Source organism: Gracilinanus agilis, chromosome 1 (genome assembly GCF_016433145.1).
Source record: "Gracilinanus agilis isolate LMUSP501 chromosome 1, AgileGrace, whole genome shotgun sequence".
NCBI classification, from domain to species: domain Eukaryota; kingdom Metazoa; phylum Chordata; class Mammalia; order Didelphimorphia; family Didelphidae; genus Gracilinanus; species Gracilinanus agilis.
Window position 1 is genome coordinate 290,580,773 of NC_058130.1, and position 25,074 is coordinate 290,605,846.

Genomic DNA, 25,074 nt, shown 5'->3' on the forward strand with positions numbered 1-25,074 from the left:
TCCATAAGTCAGTCTTGAAATAATTTTAATTATAACAAACTAATATTATAAATAACTTTAATGTACCAGCCATGACTCTAGAAGACTAATGATGAGGCATGGACTAACTAGAAATGCAGAATGAAGTAAATTTTTAGATACATTTGACTTTATCTTGTTTAGCTATATTTATTTGTTACAAATCTGTGGGCAAGTGGGGGGATGGCGGTTAGTAGTGTTATGAGTAAGATTAGATTAGCTAGTTATTAGGTATTGATTATATATTGATTAGGAAGTACCTAGCAGGAAGGAGCTGGAGCTGGGAATTCCAGGTTGGAATGAAGGAGGAGGAAGTCTATCTGTGTTCTGTGTGTGGACTCCATTAATGGTAGGCAAAAACTGTTGCCAGCCTGGGAGACCTCAGAGCAAAGGACACCTTGCATCCTGTTTTCCCCTGGATCCTGTGTGGTGTGGCACCTAAAAAGAACAAGATCTACAAAGCCAAGAGAAGAGGACAGTGCTTCAAGCAAACCCCTTACTGCTTGGTTCCTGAGACAACTGTAGCTCCTGGCATCCAGACATCATCAGTGGATTGCAGTGAGAAATCCCAAAGCCACAAAAGCCCCTAGCTGCACTCAAGCCTGGCAGATTCCAGGTGTGAGGCAGAAACCCAGACTCCAGTATAGCTCCTTGGGCCCTGTTAGTTAGATAGCTTAGATTAGTGTAGTGAATAAGTCCTTCCCTGTCCCTTTGGGTTTTATTAGGTGTTAAGATTTTAGAGTAGTCATTCCTATCCCTCCTTTTAGTTGTTTCTAATTAAAACCCAATTTCACCTTGTTACCTTGTCAGTTAATTCAAGGCCTCTGGCCAGAGTGACAGTTGGCTGTTATTTTTCCAGTTGGGAGTGGTATAGCTGTACAAGACTTCAGGTTTCAGTTTTAGTCTCTCTTACATCCCAGAGAGTGTTCCCACAAACCCCATAGTTGATTTTAATATCCCTGGTGACCCCATTACTTATATTTTCTTACAGTGGGGGCTCTGTAATGAAACTGATATTACAAAAAAAGAAGGGTCTTTGTATGAAGAAATGTACATTTGTGGATGTCAAGTAAGTTAATAAAAAAGAAAAAAAACCATACTGACATTTCAAGCTGAGTTATCAGAAATCAAATTTTATTTTTGCAGGCTTTACAAATCAAAAGGTATCTGTGAGAATCTCTCTTCTTCCCACTTAGCTCCAAATTTGAAACACTAACGTATTTCAAGATTTTGTAAAACAATGAGATATATATCATTTTCTCTTGCACATTTTTGCTGGCTTTATACTTTTAGTTATTTGCAAACTAAAATCACGATTCCAGTAAACTTTGTTCTCTTTACCATTTTAAGTGTTTATTTTTTTTCTTTATGAAGAAATGGGAAATTATATCTGATACTTTGCTAAAGTTGATTAGCAAGAGTTGAAATTGAGATCTAAAATTTTTCTGAATGTGTACTACAGGTCTGGGATATATCTTAGTAATAATTAGCATTTTACCCTGTTTATTGGAATAAAGTAACAAGATAAACTAAGACTTCCTGAAAAGTTTTTATTTTTCACCCAATCGAGTTGGTGAAATAAAACAAAAGAATTGAGAGCAAAAGTCAGGTCATGTTATAATTTAGAGTTTCTAACTTCTCTAAGTTGCTGAGGGGCCTCAGGAAATCAGAAAAACTAAACTTAAATAGAGGTGGAATGTTTAAAGAAGTTCTAAAAGTAGCTTATTGAGTTTTTAAGAGAGAAAATTCAAACAGATTTCCTATTATCAGTCATGCTTTAAGTTATTACTACTCTTGCCTACAGTTTATCACATGCAATAGATTGATAAAAGAAGTATGACTTCAACACACTTGAGCTTTTTATTTAGCCAGACAAGACTTAAAAACAACAGGTAACATCTCTTATTAGTTTCATCCCCCACATACAGTGTTCTTCAAAACAGAAAATTAAATGTCTTTTAGTTAGGTAACATGTGCAAAGGCAAACGAAATAGTCAAAGTGTAATAAAAAAGTTAACTTCAATTGTTTTTTAGAAAAATTTATTCCCCTAGCTATTAAAGATGTTATTAAAAGACCTCCAAATCAACAGAATGATCAATCTCAAAGGCTTCTTCTGAATCTAACTTTGTTTCTCCATGTGCTTCCTGTGAATCATCCAAAGAAGCCAAAGCCTCATTTGTGTCACTTGCGAAAGTTTCTCGAGATGCATCATCGTATTCTTGAAGATTAAGACCTTTAATAGCCTGCTTCATCTTTTTCCCCAAGACTTGTACTCTCCTTTTCTTAGCAGCTTTTTTATTTTCATATTCTTTTTGATTTTCAATATAGAAAATTTCCTTTAAAAAAAAAGACACGAATTTTGTTAAAACTTATTCCTCTAGTAGCAATAGATTTCTAATTAGAAAAAAATAAAAGGGGGAAGTGCCATTGATTTACATTTTAAAGAACCAGTCTTAAGGAGGGAAAAAAGTCTCTTTTTAATATCAATCAAATGAAATGAGAGTTTAGGATTAATGTACAGCTTTGATTATCTAGAAATCACAAGAATATACCTGTATAAATAGGAAATAGATGCTCCAATAAAGTAATTCATCATAAAAAAAATATCAATATTTGGAGCTATTACAAAAGCATTAAAAAACTATTTGAGAATGAACTGAAGGTGATAATAAATGCATAAGGGGAAAAAAAGGCAAAAAAAAAAAAAAAACCCATCCCAAAACCTTTGTAGCTATGTGTAAGAGTAAGATCAATGAAGACAAAACCGAGATTTTCATTACTCTGACTTTGCTTCCACTCAAAGCCTATTTTTAAAACTGGGAAGCAAGTAGTTCCACAGCAAACTAGCTCACCTGGAAGTTAAAATCCATAATAAATGAGGAAGATAGTAAGAGAGCATTTAGCTGCCTTCAATTAGTTTAAGTTACCAGGCTCAGAACTATCCTATAGTATTAAAAGAACTGGATGAGTGAGAGCCACAGTTAATTAATGAAAAGACATTTAATATGGGAGATGTACTGCAAGATTTTAGTTGTTCAAAAAAGAAAAAGAGAAGATAAGTCTTCAAATTGGCGAATCCTGCCAAAATTTTATAATGTATTACATTAAAGGTATGGTGTAAACATTGGAAGAAGTAAGAGCCAAATGGTATCATCAAGAACAAATTCACCTTTTTTCCTATTTTGATAGGATTAATGGACAGGTAGATTAGGAAAGACATTTAGACTTAACCTACCTAGATTTCAGTCAAATATTTTGACATCTCTCATATCCCTATGGAGAAGATGGAGATATCTAGGCAAGGTAATAAAATATTTTGGCATACTTGAAACCATGTGAATTACCAGACCCAAAGAGCAGTTATTAAAAATAAAAACTTGGACTAAGATTTCTAGTGAAATGTCCCATCCTTTTAAACACTTTTATTAATGACTTGGACAGAGGTCCAAAATATACTTATAAAATTTGGAAATGATATGAAAGTAGGAAGAAAAATTACTGTGAGATAAATTCAGGATCCAAAAAAATCTCATACTAAGGCATAAACAATAAGTCTTATTATATGTGAGTTAAAAAAAAAAAAAAGGGCAATGATGGCTGTGTGTCTCTAAGTAAGTCACCTGACCTCTCAGGGGTTAACCTCTTGAAATTATATAGTTCCAAAGTTCCCTGCATCAATGCCCAATAAAAGACTTAAACAGTATGAAATTGAGGAGATACAGCTAGACAAGAGATTACATGAAAGATTTACCAGACTGCACTCAATGAGTTAACCATGTGACATAGCAGTCAAATAAAGCTAATGTGATCTGAGCTTCCAATAAGGAAGACACAGTTTTTATAATGAATGCCATGATTCCAAATATTTCAGCATTTAGCTTTATTTCCTCTGCCCATGGTGGTCTTCTTTCTCTATCTACTGTATCTTAGTCTGGTCAGATTATATCTGGAGTAGTAGCCAGTTTTGAGTATTACATTTTAGGGAGAACATCCAGAGGAGAGTGATAAGGGTGCAGGGACAGCATGCTATGTAAAGATCAGTGACAGGACTTGGGGTTGTCTAATTTTAAGAGGAGATAAGGAACTGTGTTGTAAAAGGGAATTCTCCATTCTCTTTGAGTTTACACTTGTGAAAGGGAATCCTTTATTCTCTTTGCCTAGTTGGGGCGAACACTTTGGTTAACAATAACTTAAGTACCTCACTAGATTGTGAAGTTAGGATTAACTCTCCTTTGTCTAAATTTTGAGTGAATCAACACAAACTTAAACTAGGTGGGGGAATTCACACTCTACTTAGTGCTAGATGAGAAGCCAGCAAGATACTTGGAAGAGCTCCATCCCCTTTTTAAACTCAGTCAGAAACCTGTTCTTTTTTAAGAATTCCCAGTAGAGTTCACACCCTCAGAAACTGTGAACCCCCTGGGCAGTGCTAGACAATTTTGGAAACTGTGATTGGCCCCTATGAAGAGGGACAGGGACAAAGAGTCACCATAAAAGCAAGCCCTGAACTCAGTCTGAGGATATGGTCTTGAAGAGATTGTCTTCTGGAGATAGCCTTCTAACTGGGGTGAATCTTAGAGGGAGCTTGCTGGAGACTGTGACTTGGACATGGGCTTGGAGCTTGGCTTCAACTTAGACCCTGACTCCTGGACTACTTCATGAATGAAAGGCTGACTATTTTCCTAGTTTCCTAAGAGACTAGCTTCCATCTTGGAGGAGGCTGTGTGGTTACTAACCACCAGCCTTCCTGGTTGAGAGATTTTAGGTGGCTATCCCCCTCACATTTCTCTTCTTTATTATTTCCTCTCTATTTGTAAACATTTGTAAATAAATTTCTGACTCGAGATATAATAAATATTGGCAACTGCATAATTTCATAAAATTATTATCCAATCATTAAAGTTAACCCTTACAATGTGAAAAGATGCAAGGACACAAATTTTGGCTTGATGTAAAGAAAAATTTCTTAACATTTAGAATGGTCCAAAACAGGATTCCCTAAGGAGGTGGTAGATTCAGTGAAGGTCTTACAAACAAAGTAAAGTACCAGGGATGTTGTATAGGAAATTAGTATTGCTTATTATTATTATTCAGTCATGTTGATCTAAACCTAATCTCTCCCATATTGTTTTCCAATTTTCCCAGGAGTTTTTGTCAAATAGTTGTCCCAACAGTTGGTTTATCAGACTCTTGGGTCTATCATTGACTGTCTTGCCTGATGTCACTTACCCGAAGTCTATTCCACTGATCCTCCCTTTTGTCTCCTAGCCAGTACCATATTGTTTTGATGACCGCTGCTTTATAGTACAGTTTAATATCTGGTACTGCTGGACCACCTTCCTTCACTTTTTTCCATTATTTTCCTTGATTCTTTCAAATGAACTTTTTTATAGTTTCTTCTAATTCAATAAAAAAGTTTCTTGGTAGTTTGATAGGTATGGCACTAAATAAGTAAATTAATTTGGGTAGAATGGTTATTTTTATTTTGTTAGCTCGTCCTACCCACAAGCAATCCTTGTTTTTCCAATTGTTTAGATCTAGTTTTAATTGTCTGGAAAGTGTTTTATAGTTGTGTCTGTATAATTCCTTGTTTGTTTTGGTAGATAGATTCCTACGTATTTTATATTGTCTAGGGCAGTGATGGGCCAGATGTGGCCCCCTGAAATGTTCTATCCGGCTTCAGCAACATTATTCCTAATCTGAGGTATACAATGAGGATACAATACAATGAGATTTCAAAAGAGTTGCCTTAGAAACAGACTGACAGATGAGCATTTCCTTTCCTTTGGCCCTCTCTTTAAAAAGTTTGCCCATCACTGGTCTAGGGTGATTTTAAATGGTAATATTCTTTCTAACTCTTGCTGCTGTGAAACGTTGGAAATATAGAAATGCTGATGATTTATGTGCATTTATTTTGTATCCTGCAACTTTGCTAAAGTTCAACATCTCACACCTGTGATAATTAGATTAAGTCTACACTGCCCATTTTTAGATTTAATCACCAAAGTTGAGAATACCTCTTATTCTGGGAGGTCCATAACCCAAGTGTGCTAGAGTCAACTGATTGCCCCCTAGGCAGTACTATAAGAATCTATTGTGATTGGACATGCAAATTAGGAGGGAGGAACAGGAAGTGACACATAAGTGACCCCTTTAAAAGGAGAAGGTCCTCAGTCAGCTGAGGCCTTGGGTGGAAGACAGCATCTAGTGAGTGTGTAAATAGAATTAGCTCGATCCCATTAATAGTCAAGAATCTACTCAACCCAGGCGTGCTAATGATGTCACTCCCACCTCCCTTAGTGGGGAGTTACCCACACGTGACAATAAGTAACAAATCAAGAATAAGGGACTGCCCTTTGGGCAGTCCAAATCAATGTAGAAACTGCCATTTGTCCATTTGAATTAGAGGTGGACCACAGGAAGTGATGAAAGACACTATCCCTTTAAGTAAGTTAGGGAACTTCCTGTGGAGCAGTTTGCCGTCTGGAACTGGAGGAAGAAGCATCTCCTGAGACCACAGACAGCTTACACTTTGTATTGTCACGTGGGTAAGTTAGGCTGGCTTCCTTGGCCTAGCTGGGCCAATTCTAAACTCTGCCTATCTGGCTGTTGGGCCTTGTGGCTTACAGCTTCATTTATTTATAGACTTCTAACCTCCCTCTTCTCTTTATCCCTACATACCTTCCTGATTGTAAATAAACTCCTCAACCCGATGCTGACTTGGGTCTGATTTAATTACGGAATCAACCTGAATTGTTGATTCCTGGCGGCCACATAGTTTTAAGATATAACTATAATAACTAAATTTTAATTCTTACATGAGGACCTCTTCTGGTTCATGGAGGAGTGTTGGAATGCTGAGACTCTGGTGGGACCTCTGACTGCTTCCCTCTGAATTGTCACAAGGGTAAGTTAGGCTGACTCTTTCTCTTCCCTTGGTGTTTCTGGAGGCTCTAGCCTTAAGGAGGCCTCTCTTACCTCTCTAATTGTAAAAGGCCTTGTGGCTAGAAGCCTTGTTTAATTAACCTCTGTGCCCCTCTGCTGGGGCCTCTAAATTCTTACCTGGTCTGGGCCTCTGGTCCGGGCCAGAGTTTCTCTCTCTCAATCTCCCTACCTTCAACCTTCCTAATTGTAAATAAATAAACTCCCATAAAAGTCAATTTTGATTTGAGATTATTCCTTAATTGGAGAAATTTCCCCTGGCGACCACCTTTTAATATACTGAACCCATAAAACCCCTATTTCACCCCTTACACACCCTACACCAAGATAAATTCAGAATGGGTGAATGACTTGAATATAAAGAAGGAAACTATAAGTAAATTAGGCGAATACAGAATAGTATACGAGTCAGATCTCTGGGAAAGGAAAGATTTTAAAACCAAGCAAGAGTTAGAAAAAATTACAAAATGTAAAATAAATAATTTTGATTACATTAAATTAAAAAGGTTTTGTACAAACAAAAACAATGCAAACAAAATTAGAAGGGAAACAATAAACTGGGAAAAAAATCTTTATAACAAAAAACTAACAAAGGTCTAATTACTCAAATACACAAGGAGCTAAATCAATTGTACAAAAAAATCAAGCCATTCCCCAATCAATAAATGGGCATGGGACATGAATAGGTAATTTTCAGATAAAGAAATCAAAACTATCAATAAGCACATGAGAAAGTATTCTAAATCTCTAGTAATTAGAGAAATGCAAATCAAAACAACTCTGAGGTATCACCTCACATCTAGCAGATTGGCTAAAATGACAACAAAGGAGAGTAATGAATGTTGGAGGGGATGTGGCAAAATTGGGACATTAATGCATTGCTGGTGGAGTTGTGAACTGATCCAACCATTCTGGAATTCCATGTGAACTGGAAAGACCTCCAGGAATTGATGCAGAGTGAAAGTAGCAGAGTTTTTTTTCCTATTATCAAATATGATCTCTCCTATTCTTCCTTCCTTTCTTTGTAAAAAAAAAAAAAAATACTATTCAGTCAAAGAAAGGTTGCATTAGATGATTTCTGAGGGTTTTTCAGTTTTTCAGTTTTGATAATGTGCCTAAAAATATAGAAGCTAGGAGCAGCTGGGTAGCTCGGTGGATTGAGAGTCAGGCCTAGAGACGGGAGGTCCTAGGTTCAAATCTAGCCTCAGACACTTCCCAGCTGTGTGACCCTGGGCAAGTAACTTGACCCCCATTGCCCACCCTTACCACTCTTCCACCTATGAGCCAATACACAGAAGTTAAGGGCTTATAAAAAAAAAATTAAAAAAAAATATAGAAGCTACAAGGGCTAGTTTAGAAGAATGAGAAATTTTGAGAGGGCTGAACTCTTATTGTAGATAATTAATTTTCATAAAGCCTCAAATCACTTCAAACATCCCGACCTTCTAAATAAATCCACTTAAATTCTCAAGCCACCCACAACAACAAAAGCACTGATTCAAGAATAAGGAGAAAGATAGGGATGAGGAAAGGTGCCTAAAAGTTTCTTAGAATTCAAGACTTCTTTTCAATTGTTAATTTACTATAGCAAAGCTATACCTCAGAGCTCCAATTTCTGCAGATAGGGAGCACAAATCCTCTAATACCACAAATTTTAACAAATTTTATTTTTTAACAAGACAATTTTTATTTCTTACTTATTTAGTTGATTATGATAAGAAATGCTTTGCTGGTAGCCGATCAAAAACAACTAGTATAAGTGGTTGGGAGAACTGAATTTTAAGAGAAATAACACCACCTATTATATGGAACAGTTTCTTATGATAAAGAGATAGTATATGGATAAATATATAGTCAGGATCTGAGTTCAAACATTGTATCATATGCCTGTCATATGACCATTGGCATGTCTCTGGACTTCTATTTCCTTATAAAATAGTGATGATAACCTATTTTACAGAGGCATTTATAGATAAGGATGTAAATGAAGTACAAATCTTAAGGCACTGTATAAATCTAAACTTATCATTATTACAATAACTTTGTCACAAACTATTATTATTTCCACTTTTCAGAGGAGGCCTAAGTATCTTAGCCAAAATGATAGAGCTAGGAAGTGGTAGAGATAAGATTAGAATTCAGGTCTTTTGATCCCCAATTGAAGGTTGTTTTCATTAGACCATCCTTAAAAGCAGTTTTTTTTTTACCATAAATCATCCTTATAACAAATATTTGCCCAATATGTGAAGAGAGCTATGTTTTTGAAGTATATGAAAAAAGGGACACACCCTCCCTAACACCAAGGATCAAAATGCAGAAAAAAAATTTACACTGAAGAAACAAGGAAACAATTCATTGCTATAAACTACAAAGGTCTATAAAAAGCACAAGGGGATTCAGAGAAGAATTTAGCATCAGATAAAATATCGAAGAAGGTTTCATTACGGTCAGATATAGAGGACTGCTAGGTTTTCTAGAGGCACTGGAGAGAAAGAATAGGAACAGAGATAGAAGAGAAGGTTTGAGGGAATAATGGGAAATAAAATTGGATAGGAAGGATTGGACAAATTCATTTCAAATCCATGTAGAGAATATGAATTTTTACCTTAATTTGTCCTTCATTGATGCTTGGTGTATTTTTCAATAGATTTAGATAAACTCCACCTGGTGTTCTTCTTCTGCTCCCATTCTATAAAAAAGAATATGAGAAGAATACTGTATTTTAAGGCAGTTAGAATACAGCACTGGGTCTGAAGTCAGGACAACTTGAGCTCAGACCAGATCTTCCTGGGTATATGATCCTACTCACTTGTTTCCTTTAACTGTAAAATGGGAATAATTACACCATCTACCTTGTAGGGTAGTTGTGAGGGAAAAAACGAGATAATATTCGTTAAGTGCTTATCCTAGAGTCTGTCATGTATTAGGTACTGTATATTTATTCTCTTTTCCCTACTGCTGACAGGATTCTAGTTTAGTTTAGTACTTAATTGCTTCATAATGATTTCTTTTTAAAAATTAATTAATTTTCCATGGTTACATGATTCATGTTCTCTTCCTCCCCTCTTCCCTTCCCCCTCCTGGAATTGACAAGCAATTCCACTGGATTATACATGTTATCACTCAATACCTAGTTTCATGTTATTCATTTTTGTAATAGAGTATTGTTTTAAAACCAAAACTCCAAATCATATGCCCATATAAACAAGTGATAAGTCATATGCTCTTATTCTGTGTTTCTACTCCCACAGTACTTTCTCTAGATGTAGATAGCATTCTTTTCTCATAAGTCCTTTGGGATTGTCCTGGATCATTGCACTGCTGTTAGTGGCAGAGTCCCATAATGTTTCTTTTTTCTTTTCTTTTTTTACATTTTTAAACCCTTAACTTCTGTGTATTGGCTCCTAGGTGGAAGAGTGGTAAGGGTGGGCAATGGGGGTCAAGTTACTTGCCCAGGGTCACACAGCTGGGAACTGTCTTGTCTGAGTCTGGATTTGAACCTAAGACCTCCCGTCTCTAGGCCTGACTCTCAATCCACTGAGCTACCCCCAGCTGCCCCTCCCATAATTTTTCAATTCCTGGTTCTGCTCACTTCATGGAGGTCTTCCCAGTTTTAATAGAAATCAAGCAATTCTTCATTTCTTATAGCATAATAGTATTTCATCAGCATCATACACCACAATTTGTTCAGCCATTCCCCAACTAAGGGACACACTCTAATTTTCCAATTTTTTCCCATCACAAAAAGTGCATCTATAAATATTTTTGTACAAACCTTTTTTTTAAAATCACTTTGGGATACAAACCTAGTAGTGGTATTGCTAGATCAAAGGGCATGAATTCTATTTTTTTTTTAAATTAAAACCCTTACCTTCTGTCCTAGAGCCAATACTGTTTATTGGCTCCAAGGCAGAAGAGTGGTAAGAGTAGGCAATGGGGGGTGGGGGGTGGGGGTGGAGTAGGGGTGTGTGTGTGTGTCAAGTGACCTTTGTCAGAAAATTTTTTTGTAAAAATTTCCCCCCAATTTGTTGTTTCCCTTCCAATTTTGGATGCCTTGGTTTTGTTTGTAAAAAAACCTTTTTAATTTAATGTAAGCAAAATTTTTCATTTTACATCTTGTAATATTCTCTATCTTTAGCTTGGTCTTAAATTTCTTCCTTTTCCATAGACCTGAGAAGTATACTATTCTATGTTCATCTAATTTACTTAAATTTCACTCTTCAAGTCATTTACCCATTTTGAATTTATAGGGTATATGGTGTGAGTTATATATTATATATATATAATATATATTATATATATATAATGGTATAGGGTGTGAGACGTTGATCTAAACCTCATTTTCCCCATATTGTTTTCAAATTTTCCCAGCAGTTTTTGTCATATAGTGAGTTCTTATCCCAAAAGCTAGGATCTTCAGGTTTATCAAACACTAGCTTGCTGAGGTCATTTACCCCTAGTCTATTCCACTGATCTACCCTTCTATCTCTGAGCTAGTACCATACTGTTTTTTGTTTTTTTTTTTAAACCCTTACTGGATTCCATCTTGGAGTCAATACTGTGTATTAGCTCCATGCCAGAAGAGTGGTAAGGGTAGGCAATGGGGGACAAGTGACTTGCCCAGGGTCACACAGCTGGGAAGTGTCTGAGGCCAGATTTGAACCTAGGACCTCCTGTCTCTAGGCCTGGCTCTCAATCCACTGAGCTACCCAGCTGCCCCCTAGTACCATACTGTTTTGATAACTACTGCTTTATGGTATAGTTCAAGATCTGATCCTGCTAGGCTCCCATCCTTCCCATTACTTCTCTTGATATTCTTGACCTTTTGTTTTTCCAGAGGAACTTTGGAAAATATTTTTTCCTAGTTCTATAAAAAAGTTTTATGGCAGTCCGATAGGTATGGCACTGAATGAGTAAATTAATTTAGGTAGGATTGTCGTTTTTATTATACTGACTCATCCTACCCATGAGCAATTAATGTCTTTCCAATTATTTAGATCTAATTTTAATTGTGTGAAAAGTGTTTTGTAGTTGGGTTCATATAATTCCGATTCTTATCTTGGTAGATAGATTACCAAATATTTTATATTGTCTTGAGTTATTTTAAATGGAGTTTCTCTAACTCCTGCAGCTGAATTTTGATGGAATTCACAATTCATAATCCACATAATAATGCTGATGATTTATGTGGGTTTATTTTGTATCCTGCACCTTTGTTAAAATTATTTCCACTAACGTTTTAGTTGATTTTCTAGGATCTTCTAATTATACCATCATATTGTCTGCAAAGAGAGATAGTTTAGTTTCCTCATTGCCTACTTTAATCCCTTCCATTTCTTTTTCTTCTCTAATTTCTATTGCTAGCATTTCTAGTACAATATTAAATAGTAGTGGTGATAATGGGCATGCTTACTCCACTCCTGATCTTATTGGGAAGGCGTCTAACTTGTCCCCATTGCAGATGATACTTGTTGATGGTTTTAAATAAATATTGCTTGAGGAAAGGCCCTTTCTAATATTTTCTAGTGTTTTCAGTAGCAATGCGTGTTGTATTCTATCAAAGGCTTTTCCTGCATCTATTGAGATAATCATTTCTTTTAGTTTGATTGTTGATATGGCCAATTATGCGAATGGCTTTCCTAATATTAAACCAGCCTTGCATTCTTGGTATAAATCTCACCTGGTCAAAGTGAATAATTCTTGTGATGACTTGCTATAGTCTTTTTGCTAGTATTTTATCTAAGATTTTTTGCATCTATATTCATTAAAGAGATTGGCCTATGGTTTTCTTTCTCTCTTTTGGTCTTCCGGGCTTGGGAATCAGTACCATTTTGTATTATAAAAAAGAATTTGGTAGGACTCTTTATTTGCTTATTTTGTCAAATAGTTTGTATAGAACTGTGATTAATTATGCTTTTAAATGTTTGATAGAATTCACTTGTAAATCCATCTGGCCCTAGGGATTTTTCCTTAGGGAATTCCTTGATGACTTATTCAATTTCTTTTTCTGATATGGTATTACTTAAGGATTCTAATTTCCTTGTTTGTTAATCTAGGCAATTTATACTTTTGTAAATATTCATCCATTTCATCTAGATTGTCATATAATTGGGCAAAATAGCTCTTAATAATTGCCTTGATTTCCTCTTCCTAATTATTTCTTTACTGTTAATTTTGTACCTCAATTTGATTATAAGCTCTTGAAGATCAACCAGTCAACTAAACCACCTACCATGTGCCATGAAGTGTGCAAAGAGCTTGGAGATATAAAGAAAAAGACTGTTCCTGCTCATAGAACTCACAGCCTAATCTTCCACAAGGAAGACAACAAACAACCAACTATATACAGACTGTGTGTGTGTGTGTGTGTGATACACATAATATAAAAATTGGAGGAAATTACAGACAAAAGATACTAAAATTCAATAATGCTGGGAAAAGTTTCTTTCAGGAGAAGGCATTTTATGCAATAATCCAGGACAACCCAGAGGAACATATAAGAAAGAATGCTATCTACATCCAGAGAAAGAACTGTGGGAACAGAAACGGAGAAGAAAAACATGATTAATCACGTGGTTTGATGGGGATATGCCTGGGGTTTTGATGTTAAAAGATCACTCTATTGCAAATATGAATAACACGGAAATAGGTTTTGAACAATAATACATATATAACCCAGTAGAACTGCTTGTCAGCTCTGGGTGAGGAGGGGAGGGAAAAATCATGAATCAAGGAATCATGGAAAAATATTCTAGATAAAAAAAAAAAAAACAAAAAAACCCAGACATTTTAGCTAATTCTTGAAGGAAGCCAGGGAAACTAGTCTCACTGAGATTTGACTCCCTCCTGATAAAGTAGTCTCCCTGGCCATTCTTTCTAGAACTGGTTTTCAGTCACTCATAACCCATTGTCTATTGACATCCATAACACTGTCTTTTCTTCCTCAGTGCCTGGCTCTGCCTTCCTTTCTTTCTCCTGTCCTGATACTAGAGGCTTACAAAATTTACCTCCCAATTACTTAATATGCTCTTTTCCAATTACCTACTTTTCTACTCCACCTTAGCCACACAAAAAGATGGTCATACCATTGATTTTGCCACCATTGACAAATGAATGAATTCTCAAATTCCCTCATCTGATCAGTGTGTAGCCACTTTACCTCTGTCTTGCAACTTTAAACCCTGCTTTTTGTATGCAGGGCAAGCCCCTCCATCTTTCCTTAACTACCTGTTTTGCACTGAAATTACTTTTTTCCTTTCTACATTTTGACCCTTTGATGAATCAGGTCAACTCTTCATTGTCCTCTTCTTGAGTCCCTACCTTCTTGCCCTGCCAAAACCCAGCCTTGGATTACTCACACATTTTAGTGCCTTTGTTCCTATTCACATACTGCTGAATGAAGCTGGAGAAAAATAATATAATTTTATGATACATAATCTCAAATGGGCCATCCTTGGGACAAGGTAGTCCTTAAATACACCTATACTCATTGCCCTTTCTTTTCTCCATCGTGACCCTTTGGTAAACCAGTTCAACTCTAGACTGTCCTCTTCTTGAATCCTATGTCTCTTCTATCCTCAAAAAATCTTCACTTGATCCTTACACTCACAGTATTATCAGGAAGTAGGCTAGAAGAATGAGCAAACCAACAAAAAAAGAATCCTACCATAAAGAATAAGTTACAAAGACGTTCAAGACCTAAACCCAAAAAAAGAAAATAAATCCTACAAGCAAAGCCTGAAAAAACATGATTTGAGTACAAGATAAATTAAAATTCCTATAACAGATGAAGCAAATGTTTGAAAAAAAATTTTAAATAATTTTATAACTCAAATTAGTACACTAGAAGAAAACATTAGAAATGAGAATCCTTCGCCAGCATACAGTGGCTTCCCCTCACCCTCTGTTCTACCACGTATTTCCTCTGTTATCCCCTTGTGGAAGGCCAATTGGAGAAATAGGGTCACGATAGGGCCTGTTATCTGGATTACCAGACAACAATTAGTTGTCACTAATTCCTTTAGCCCAGGGGTCGGCAACATATGGCTCTCGAGCCATATCTGGCTCTTTCTGCAGAAGCCATAAACTCAATTTTTTTTTCAGGTGCTGTTACAGGAGCACGCACTGTGAGCACGGTATGGTTCTCACGAAATTAAATTTTAAAAAATGTGGCGTTTATGGTTCTCACGGCCAAAAAGGTTGCTGACCCCTGCTTTAACCTATCAACAAATGTTTTTGGGTATGATGTTCATGTTTTCTCCCATGAGAACTGAAATATGCTTAAAAAATAAACAAAGGGAAAAACCACCCTTCCATGAGACTTAGTTGGGACAGGAGGGGAAGATGGTCGGGTAGGGAAGGGGAGACTCATATAAAAGACTCAGACCTTTGTACCTCAGGTCTCAAAGTATGAATGGAGATATTCACCAATAACCCCTTTCAATCCAGTTTCCCCTTCTCATCATCCTTTATTACCCTTTGACTTTGTCTACCTGAAACAGCCACAATCAAGTACTTTTGTTCAAAGGACTTGCATGGATTTTGGATGTCTCATTTCTATCATCACTCTTCCCCAACTTCCCTTTATTGCTAGAAAATTGAGTCTTTAGCTTTGAAGCTCAGCCCCTTTCCTTTTTGACCCTGTCCAGTGTCTGTGCTATGGATTTTGTTTTTTGGGGGGCACTCTTGATAAGATGTCAACTTGCATATTCATACTGTAATTATTTGGAGTTTGGGCCTCATTTTGTTTAAAGGGAGAAAAAAGAAAAAAAAGAGAAGGGAGTCAAGATAGCAGATAGTATGAAGTATAGCCTACCTCCTGTAGCAGAGCCCCTTCATAAAGATCTAGAAAAAACACCAGACCTAATACCAATCCAGAAATCCAAGGAAAAAATCAGCATGACTTATTTTTTGCAGCCTAGACTGAACTTAGGGAAAGGAAGTCTTGAGGAAACTGGGGACAGAGTCTGACCAGAAGTAAAACACTCTTGAAATAGTTATCTCAGGGCATTATAACCTCCTACAGGTGTGGAAATAGGTGCTGACTGACAGCTCTTTCATTTACTGTCTAGTTCTAGATCATTGATCCAGGGCAGACTGAGGAGAGCACCTGTACCTAAAGTTGATGTTCTAGAGTTGTGTTGGTGAACCTATGGCATGCTGGAGTGGGCTGCTCCCTTTTCCTCTCCACATGTGGCTGAGGAGCACTTCCTTCCTCCCCTGTTGGGATGGGGGGGGGAGGGAGAGGGGGCGGCCCTCACATGATGGCATGAGTGTTGTAGTTTGGCACTTGGTCTCTAAAAGTTTGCCATTGTTGCTCTAGGACAAGGAGTCATTTCAGATATTGGGCAATGCATTTAATGAGGAACAAGTTCAAAAACAATTAGTAACTGAGCGATAGTGACCCTGGGAACAAAGTAGTCTTAGTTCCAACGATCAGCCCAGTTTGAAGCCTGTAGTGGAATAACATGGCAGGAATCCCAGACCAAAAGAAAACCTAGAGTTCTGTTGCTCTGAATCTTCTGAGCTTCCCAGCTGATCCAAGAGGACAAGAGTTCAACCTATGTAGACCCACTAGAAATGGGCAAAGTCTAGCCTCAACATAAAAGTTCAAAATAAAGAAATGGGTTAGAGAAAAAGCAAGGGGAGAGTGGGGTGGGGTTGGGGGAAGAATCCCGCCATAGTCAGATAGGTCTGAAGTCAGGAAGACACAAGTTCCCAAATTCAAATATGACTTCAGTCACTTACTAGCTATGTGACCCTTGGAAAATCACTTAATCTGTATCAGTTTTCCTCAACTGTAAAATGGGGATGATAATACCATCCATCACACAGGGTGGTTGTAAAGATTAAATGAGATAATATCAATAGAAGTACATAGCATAATACTCAACATAAAGGAGGCAATTAATAAGTAGTAACTTATAAAGAAGTATTATGGTGATGGGGTACCTGACACAATAACCCCTGAAAAGAAAATAACTCCAAATATCTACTAGAAAAGGCACAAGTCCAACCAAAACTCCTGGAACAGATGAAACAAGAGTTTAAAAGAAAAGAAAAAATATGAAAAATAAAAACAAATGAGAACTCTTAAGGAAAGAATGGGAAAAATGGGATTATAGAAGAAAGATTTGGAAAGAGAATTTATACATTGGAACGGGCAGTACAAAACTTCATTCAAGGAAAAAACTCCAGGAAAATGAGAACGGACCAAAAAGAAGACAGTAATTATGTGACAATAAGTAATGTTTAAAGAAAGTTAAAATACTAAAAAAACAGGAGGAAATTCTAGCTGCATCATGGTAAAAATAAATGACTTAGAAAACAAATTGAGGACACATATTTTAAGTATAACTTTACTACTATAAAGCCATTACCAAAAATCCCAAACCCAAACTTTATTGAACCCTGCCATCCCTGGTAGAAATAAGTTTTCTTTCCTTTCCTTTACCACCAAACTTCTAGAAAAAGCCATCAATGCTCATTGTCTCTGCTTCCTCTCCTCTGCTTTTTCAAATCTTTATATTTTGTTTTTTGACCTCGTCACTTAACTGAAACGACTGTCCTCTCAGAGCTATATGATCTCTTATCAAAACCAATCTTTTTTCAATCTGCATCTGTCTTGACCTCTCTGCAACATTTGACACTGACAAAGTTTAATTTTACCTTTTGGTTTAATTAGTTGATGATCAATTTACCTACTGCTAATTCTAAAACGAATTCTATGTTTATGGTAAAAAACTAATTGAGGTCAAAGCTTGTCCAAGCAATACAAAGACAAAGAAATAAAGTAGGTTATTTGTCTTACCATTATTAAAAGTCCACCATTTTGTTCAACTTCTGCAGTTTCCATCAGCAGTTCAATTGCTTTTTTGTTTCCAATTATTCTTACTATGCGTGCTATCAGATCTTTCTTTGGTTCCTGAAGCCTTCAAAAGGAGCAAATATTAACCTTAATTGTTTGTTTTACAATAGTTGAAAAGAGTCCACTATATGTAAATTTACAGGAAAGTTTGTATATTATCTTTTATCAATTGATTTTTTCAATTATTGAGCATTTATTTTTCTCTCTCTTCCCATCTCACCCCCTTCATGCTATAGAAAGAAAAAAACTTGTAACAAATAAGCATAGTCAAACAAAACAAATTCCCATATTGGCTATGTTTAATAATGTATGTTAGTCTATCACCTCTGTCAGGAAGTGGGCAACACTGTTCATCAGCAGTTTTTTGGAATCATCTTACTTGTGATCTTAAAAGTATACACAGGGGACAGCTGGGTGCCTCAGTGGACCGAGAGCCAGGTCTAGAGATAGGAGGTCCTAGGTTCAAATCTGGCCCTGGACACTTCTTAGCTGTGTGACCCTGGGCAAGTCACTTAATCCCCATTGACTAGCCCTTACCACTCTTCTGTCTTGGAGTCAATACACAGAACTGGTAAGGGTTTTTTTTTTTTTTTTAACCCTTGTACTTCGGCGTATTGTCTCATAGGTGGAAGAGTGGTAAGGGTGGGCAATGGGGGTCAAGTGACTTGCCCAGGGTCACACAGCTGGGAAGTGGCTGAAGCCGGGTTTGAACCTAGGACCTCCAGTCTCTAGGCCTGACTCTCATTCCACTGAGCTACCCAGCTGCCCCCTGGTAAGGGTTTTTTTAAAAAAAGTATATGCAAATATTAGCTTCTTTTTTAAACCAAACATGCAAAAAATTTAAAATCACAAACAATATAACCTCTGGGGCTCTTGTAAAATGATGAAGTTTAATCACATGAGCTTTGGCTCTAAAATGTTATTATCCCTATATTGGGATTACTAACAATTTCTTCCCAATATCCTAATTTTTTAATCTAATACTACCACTGAAAAACTGACAAATGATCTCCTAAGAAGAATGAAAGTATTTCTATAGAGCAATCATATTTAACTTTTTTTTTCTTATCCTCCATCAAATTTAGAGTCCTAGGATTTAGAACTGGAAGAGACTTTTGAAGCTATCCTGTTTCACTCCTCTTTTTACATTTGAGGGACCAAGGGCCAGAGAGGTCAAATGCCTTATACAAGACCACAGTTAATAAATGACCAAGCTTTGGCTCAAATTCAGCCCCTCTTATGCCAAACTGCACCACAACCAACTCCCACAGAAGAGGAAACTGGCCTAAAGAGGTTAAGTGACTTACTCAAAGCCAAAACAGGTAGTAAGCAGCAGAGCTAGGAATTGAATCCATGTGCTCTAAGAGCAAATTTAGTACTCTACTATACCAAAATGTCATCAACTTACTTGCTACGCAGTTACAACCAATGAAAAATCTTCTCATCTAAATTTGAAAGCTAGCTCAACCAAAAGAACTTTTTATATAAAAACTAGTTAATCAATTCGTTAAATACTTATGATGTTGTTAGACACTGTGAAATAATGAAGAGGGAAAGAGTTTGGGGAATAAATTCCATTTTGGACATGGTGAATTGGGGGAGATATCATATAAATATCAGATACACTGAGAAGATACAAGATAATCTCGGAGTATTAGCAGCTTGGGACCAGAAAAGGCATCCTATAGAAGATGGTATTTGAGCAGAGTGAGGAAGGAAGCCAGGAAAAGTAGGAGGGCAAGGTGAGGAAAATGTGCATTTCAGGCATGGCGGACAACAAATACAAAGAGCCAGAGAGATAGAATCATGTGTGAGAAATAGCAAGTAGACCAATGAAAATGCATGCATGAAAAGAAGTGTAGGAACACTGGGAAAATAGAGAGTGGCTAGGTTGTGAAAAGCTTTATACAACAGATTGGATTTATATGTGATTCTGCAGGTGGAACCCCTGGAGTTTGGTAACTAGAAAGTGATAGAGACAAAACTGTATATTAGGAAAATAATTTTGTAAATTAAGCAGAGGAAACAAAGAGACCACTTAGTAAGCTATTGCAACCCAGATGGGCCTGAATTAGGGCAGTGAATGTGTGAAGAGGAAGTAGGGGATAGGAAACATGTGGTAGAGGTAGAAATTTAAAGAATAGCAATATATTGGAAATGTGAGTGAAGAGTTAAGGGTAACACTGAAGCCGAGAGTTTGAGTGAATAGTAGAATGATGGTATTATCAACAGTAATAAGAAAATTAGAAAGAAGGAAGCATGGGAGAAAAAGTTCCATTCTGGACATGCTGAGTTGTGGAAAACAATAGATATGATAATTGAAACTATGAGAGTGAGAAGCAAATAAGACAGTAAGATAATATTGAGAGAAAAGCAAAGAGGCCTCAGGAGAGAGGGGAGGCAGAACACTTTAATTTTTTGTAACCTTTTGTTTTATACAGATTAGCACACACATAAACTTACTCATTGAGTTAAAAGTCAGACAAATTGTTCCTTAGGGTCCTATTAAGTTCCTGCCATGCCTTCCTTTAACTCCAAGTTAAAAAAAATAACATATAATCATGTTCTTATAGGGAAGTATAATCAGAGGTCACTTACTAAATGCTAAGTCACTTAAAATTCTAGACTAAAATGTTAAGTTACACATATACTTGGGTAGCTAGGTGGCATTGTGGATCGAGTGCTGGTCCTGGAGTCAGGAAGATCTGAATTCAAGATCAGCCTCATATATTTACTAGCCATGACCCTGGGCAAATCACTTAACCTGATTTGCCTGTTATCTCATCTGTAAAATGAGCTGGAGAAGGAAAGCCATACCACTCCAGTATCTTTTGACTCCTAAATGAGGTCATGAAGAGTTAGACAAAACTCAAAGGACTTAAAAATACATACACTTACATTGAGTACATTTTGCTTTTTCTTAGGTATGGGACAGATTAACCAGAGGCTAATTTGAGAAACTAAGTAAGTGATAACTAGTTAAAGTGCTTACCTGAAAGAAATTTCATCTGCTACTTTTTCTTCAGGATCCTCTTCTGTAATCTCATACCGACCTTTATAATTCATTTCTAATCTGTTTCCTATTCTGTCTTTAATAGGCCGTTTACGTTTGAGATGGCTTGGTCCATTTTCTTCTTCTTTTGGACTGGGTTTTTTGTCGTCATGCATATATTCATCTAATTCTTTGTCTAGTTTTCCAGTCTGTTGTTGTGATTCTCTCATTAACTTCTTAGCCAGCAAATAATTATAAGTCTCTGACTGTCTGCTTTTGTCAATGTTGCCCTCCATTCCCAGTATACAAAGTTCATTAGCTACTGCATCTTGACTCTGTTCCTGTAGCACTGCACCCCATATGTTATTGATCTTCTTCCCTCCCAGAATGTGCTGTTTCTGATTGTTCTGTCCAAATTGAAAAGGCTCTGGTTTGGGAAGAGGATTAAAACATTTCTGTCTCTTTCTTTTCCAAAGACAGCTGTCATCATCTGAATCAGAAAAGCTTTCCTCACTTGATTCTACACCCTTAATAGTTCGATAATGTGATACTGGGGAGACTGAAATGCTGCTCTGGAAAGGCCTGAATGAAATGTTGCCATCTGGTATTTTCTGCAAATGAATAAAACACAGTCACCTTCAAAAAGGCTTAAGCAATTAAAACCTACATTAGCATTTGCCATTTAAAAAAGAAAAACAATTCAACACAACACTTACATTAAACCTGGCCCACTCTAAAATCAAACTAGACTTCAAAGAAAGTTCTGTGACCAAACTAGTTTCTAGTTTTCAAAAATAATTTCATATGGAATTTGACAACTGAAAAAATATAAAATAGTACTGCTAAGGCAATATGCTTTATTAAAATTTCTTACTTAACAAAAAAGACCACAGCATAGGATTATAATCTGAGTTTATCAGCTCTAAAAAAAAAATTCAGGCTATAGATTTTTAAAAGTTACTGCTAGTATATTTTAAAGTGAAAAGCTAAACAATGGCCATTTGAACTAATCTATCCCTTTGAAATTCTTCTGTTTTAAAAAAGGTTCCTTTTAAGACTGGTCAGTGGTTGTTTCCCTCTTAAAAGGAAAATGACTACTGGTCAGTGATTCTGGCTTCCTTACATTTAATGCTATGGCATCTGTGAAAGAGCATCGGTTTTAAATAATCCCTGGTTAATTTTAACTTATCTAGGGTAGCCTTAAAAACAAATACGAAAGCTTTATTATTTTTAAAATTATTTAGTTCTTCATAAGTAAAACACCTGAAAAGATGCACGAGTTGGATTTTGTATTTAACACATCACTTAATAAGAAACAGATAGCACATAGAATATTCGCTCTAGTCATTTGTTTGAGCTGAATAGCAAGCACTCTCTCCACTCTCAAGAACCTTACAATATTTAGTAAAGGAATGAAGATATCAAACATTACAAATTAAAATTAGGCTTAAATGTGTGGTGTGGCCAAACCAATCCTGCTCAACAAGCTCCTGAAAGGCTGTAAGACTAGAAAGTGAATCTGTGATTTCGATGGTATAGGTAATTACCAAATGAGAAAAGCCACACTTTACCATGCAGTTTGGTACCTTTTCTGCAAACTATAACCCTGAGTTGTCTATAATACTAAGTGAATTCACACCTAGCCGAATATGCTGGAACTTGAAAAACATACTTCTGACTCAAAGGCTGGCTTTCTAGTCATTATTACATAACAGTGCTTGTCTCCTAGAATGTGTTTGATAAATGCTGGTTGATTGATTGCCGTGCAGGTTCTGCTACCTATCCGCAAAGGCCAGGTTATCTCATTCCCCAGGCCTGGGAGAGAGGCGAGTGACAGTGACGCACCTCCTCCCTCCCATTCCTCACCGGCTGCGGAGACTGCAAGGGCTGGTCGCTATTTGTTATCGTGTCCGTCATGTCAGAATCCGACTCGGAGAGTTCACCATCTTCCATCCCCCGAACATCGAGCGCCATTTTCGGCTCTTCGGAGAAACCGTAGCAGCAGGCACTTCCGGTAGGAAGTGGCTCCGCTAAGTCTAGTTCCTTTTCCTACTCCCAGCCTGTCTGGGGTGGAGCGAAGGGCTGGTTTCGCGCCTATTCTTACTCCGTCCCCTCCCCCTCCCCCTCTCCTCCCCTGCATGCTGCAAGTTTAATTTTCCTGAGCCAAAGCTCAGAGCGCTGAACTTTTTAGCTAACCTAGTCAACATTGTTTCCTCTCATAATTTCTCACAATTATACCCATTTTACTGCTATGGAAAATTAGACTTCTTCAAAAAGGACTAAAGGAGACTTTAGAGTACATTGCCCCTACATCTTTTTGTACATACAAAACCAGTGCAGTTAAAATTAGAAGGGAAGCAGGTAAATCGGAAGGGGGTTTGCATAAATTTCTCTGATGGGGCTCTCATTTCCCCCCCCTTACTTTTTGTCTTAAAATCGAGTATCGTTTGCAATATACCAGGAGTGTAAGGGCTGGGCAGTTGGGGTTAAATGACTTGTGTCCCAAGCCAAACTTGAACTCAGGTTCTCTGAGCCTTGGGGTGGGGGGGGGAAAGGGAGAATCTAATTTCCAAGGTTTGTAGGGAACTGATTCAAATTTATATAAAAGCCATTCTCCAAGATAAGTGGATTTAAAAAGGTAGTTTTTTTTCCCCTTTTTTTAAACCCTTACCTACTGTCTTGGAGTGGCTCCAAGGCAGAAGAATGGTAAGGGTAGGCAATGGGGGTCAAGTGACTTGCCCAGGGTCACACAGCTGGGAAGTGTCTGAGGTCAAATTTGAACCTAGGACCTCCCATCTCTAGGCCTGGCTCTCAATCCACTGAGCTACCCAGCTGCCCCCAAACAAGTAGTTTTTAAAGGAAGGGAACCACTGGTTGCCCTGCAGTGTGATTCTAAGGATTATTGTTCTTTTCCTTCTGTCCTGCCATCCAATTCTAAGGACCAAGGCAATAATACTGGGACTAGGATGAACATGTAATACATCGTAGCAGAAGTTTTTTGTGGCTGTTAACCCAGAAATCAGAGGTTTTGCACAGAGGGATTGTAGTGCCACTCATGTGAAATGTACCAAATATACCTCACTGAAAGTATCAAGCTACATATACCTTTAGCTCAGAGCTCTTCCTTTGTGTAAGTTATACATATCCTCAATTATTATAAAGACTATGAATACCAGCAGTCCTAATTTTTTTTTTTTTACCAGCAGTCTTTTCGTCAGGGTACACAAAAAAAGACATTATTTGTCTTCTATTAGAAAAATTGTCTTTTTGTGAATAGGCAATTTTCAGATAAAGAAATCAAAACTATCAATAAGCACTTGAAAAAGTGCTCTAAATCTTTTAAAATTAGAGAAATGCAAATCAAATGCAAGGTACCACCTCATACCTCGGCTAATATGACAGCAAAGGAAAGTAATAAATGTTGGAGGGGAGGTGGCAAAAAACTGGAAAATGAGGGGTGTCCATTGATTGGGGAATGGCTAAACAAATTGTGGCATCTGCTGGTGATGATCCTATTGTGCTAAAAGGAATAATGACCTAGAGGAATTCCATGCAAGCTGGATTTGATGCAGATCGAAAAGACCAGAACCAGGAGAACATTATACACAGAGACTGATACACTGTGGCACAATGGAATGTAATACACTTTTCTACTAGCAGAAATGCAATGATCCAGGACAATTTTGAGGGATTTATGAGAAAGAACACTATCCACATTTAGAGAAAGAACTGTGGGAGTAGAAACATAGAAGAAAAATAACTGCTTGATCACATGGTTCGATGGGGATATGATTGGGGATGCAGACTCTAAACGATCACCATAGTTCAAATATTAATAATATGGAAATAGGTCTTGATCAATGACATGTGTAAAACCCAGTGGAACTGCTCCTTGGCTATGGGAGTAGGGTGGGAGGAGGTGAAGGAAAGTACATGAATCACATAACCATGGAAAAAATTCCAAAATTAATAAACAAACAAATAAATAAATAAATGAACTTTAAAAAAAGAATCTCCAAAAAAAAAGAAAAGAAAAATTGTCTTTATTATACCGATATTGGGCAGCCACATAAGGCAGTAGAGTTCTGACTAGGTGTTCATCTAGTCTAAGACTTTCATTTTACAGATAAGGAAATTGAGGCCCAGAGAGGTTAAATGACTTGCCCAATGTCACATAAGTAGTAATGGATTGATAAGGGTACTATGTCATCTAAAAGTAATGTTGAGGGGGCAGCTGGGTAGCTCAGTGGAGTG

At 37.0% G+C, this 25,074-nt stretch overlaps 1 protein-coding gene across 1 annotated transcript; it reads right to left on the reverse strand.

The window, feature by feature from the left end:
• Window positions 1-1,135: 1,135 nt before the first annotated feature.
• Window positions 1,136-22,800, reverse strand: PHAX (phosphorylated adaptor for RNA export). Its single transcript, XM_044657624.1, has 5 exons — window positions 22,687-22,800; window positions 20,821-21,431; window positions 17,772-17,892; window positions 9,567-9,650; window positions 1,136-2,355 (listed from the first exon to the last, which is right to left on the reverse strand). Exons 1-5 carry the CDS (start codon window positions 22,792-22,794, stop codon window positions 2,086-2,088), a joined length of 1,194 nt encoding a protein of 397 aa, XP_044513559.1. The 5' UTR covers window positions 22,795-22,800; the 3' UTR covers window positions 1,136-2,085.
• Between the last annotated feature and the right edge of the window lie 2,274 nt (window positions 22,801-25,074).

What these genes read in the sequence shown, in the direction of transcription:
- PHAX (XM_044657624.1), bottom strand. Translation starts at nt 22,794, where the DNA reads ATGGCGCTCGATGTTCGGGGGATGGAAGATGGTGAACTCTCCGAGTCG. An exon ending in ATGGTGGACTTTTAATAATG is followed by an intron (nt 9,651 to 17,771) that starts GTAAGACAAATA and finishes TCTTTTTTATAG; the next exon opens with AATGGGAGCAGAAGAAGAAC. An exon ending in TCAATGAAGGACAAATTAAG is followed by an intron (nt 2,356 to 9,566) that starts GTAAAAATTCAT and finishes TTTTTTTTAAAG; the next exon opens with GAAATTTTCTATATTGAAAA.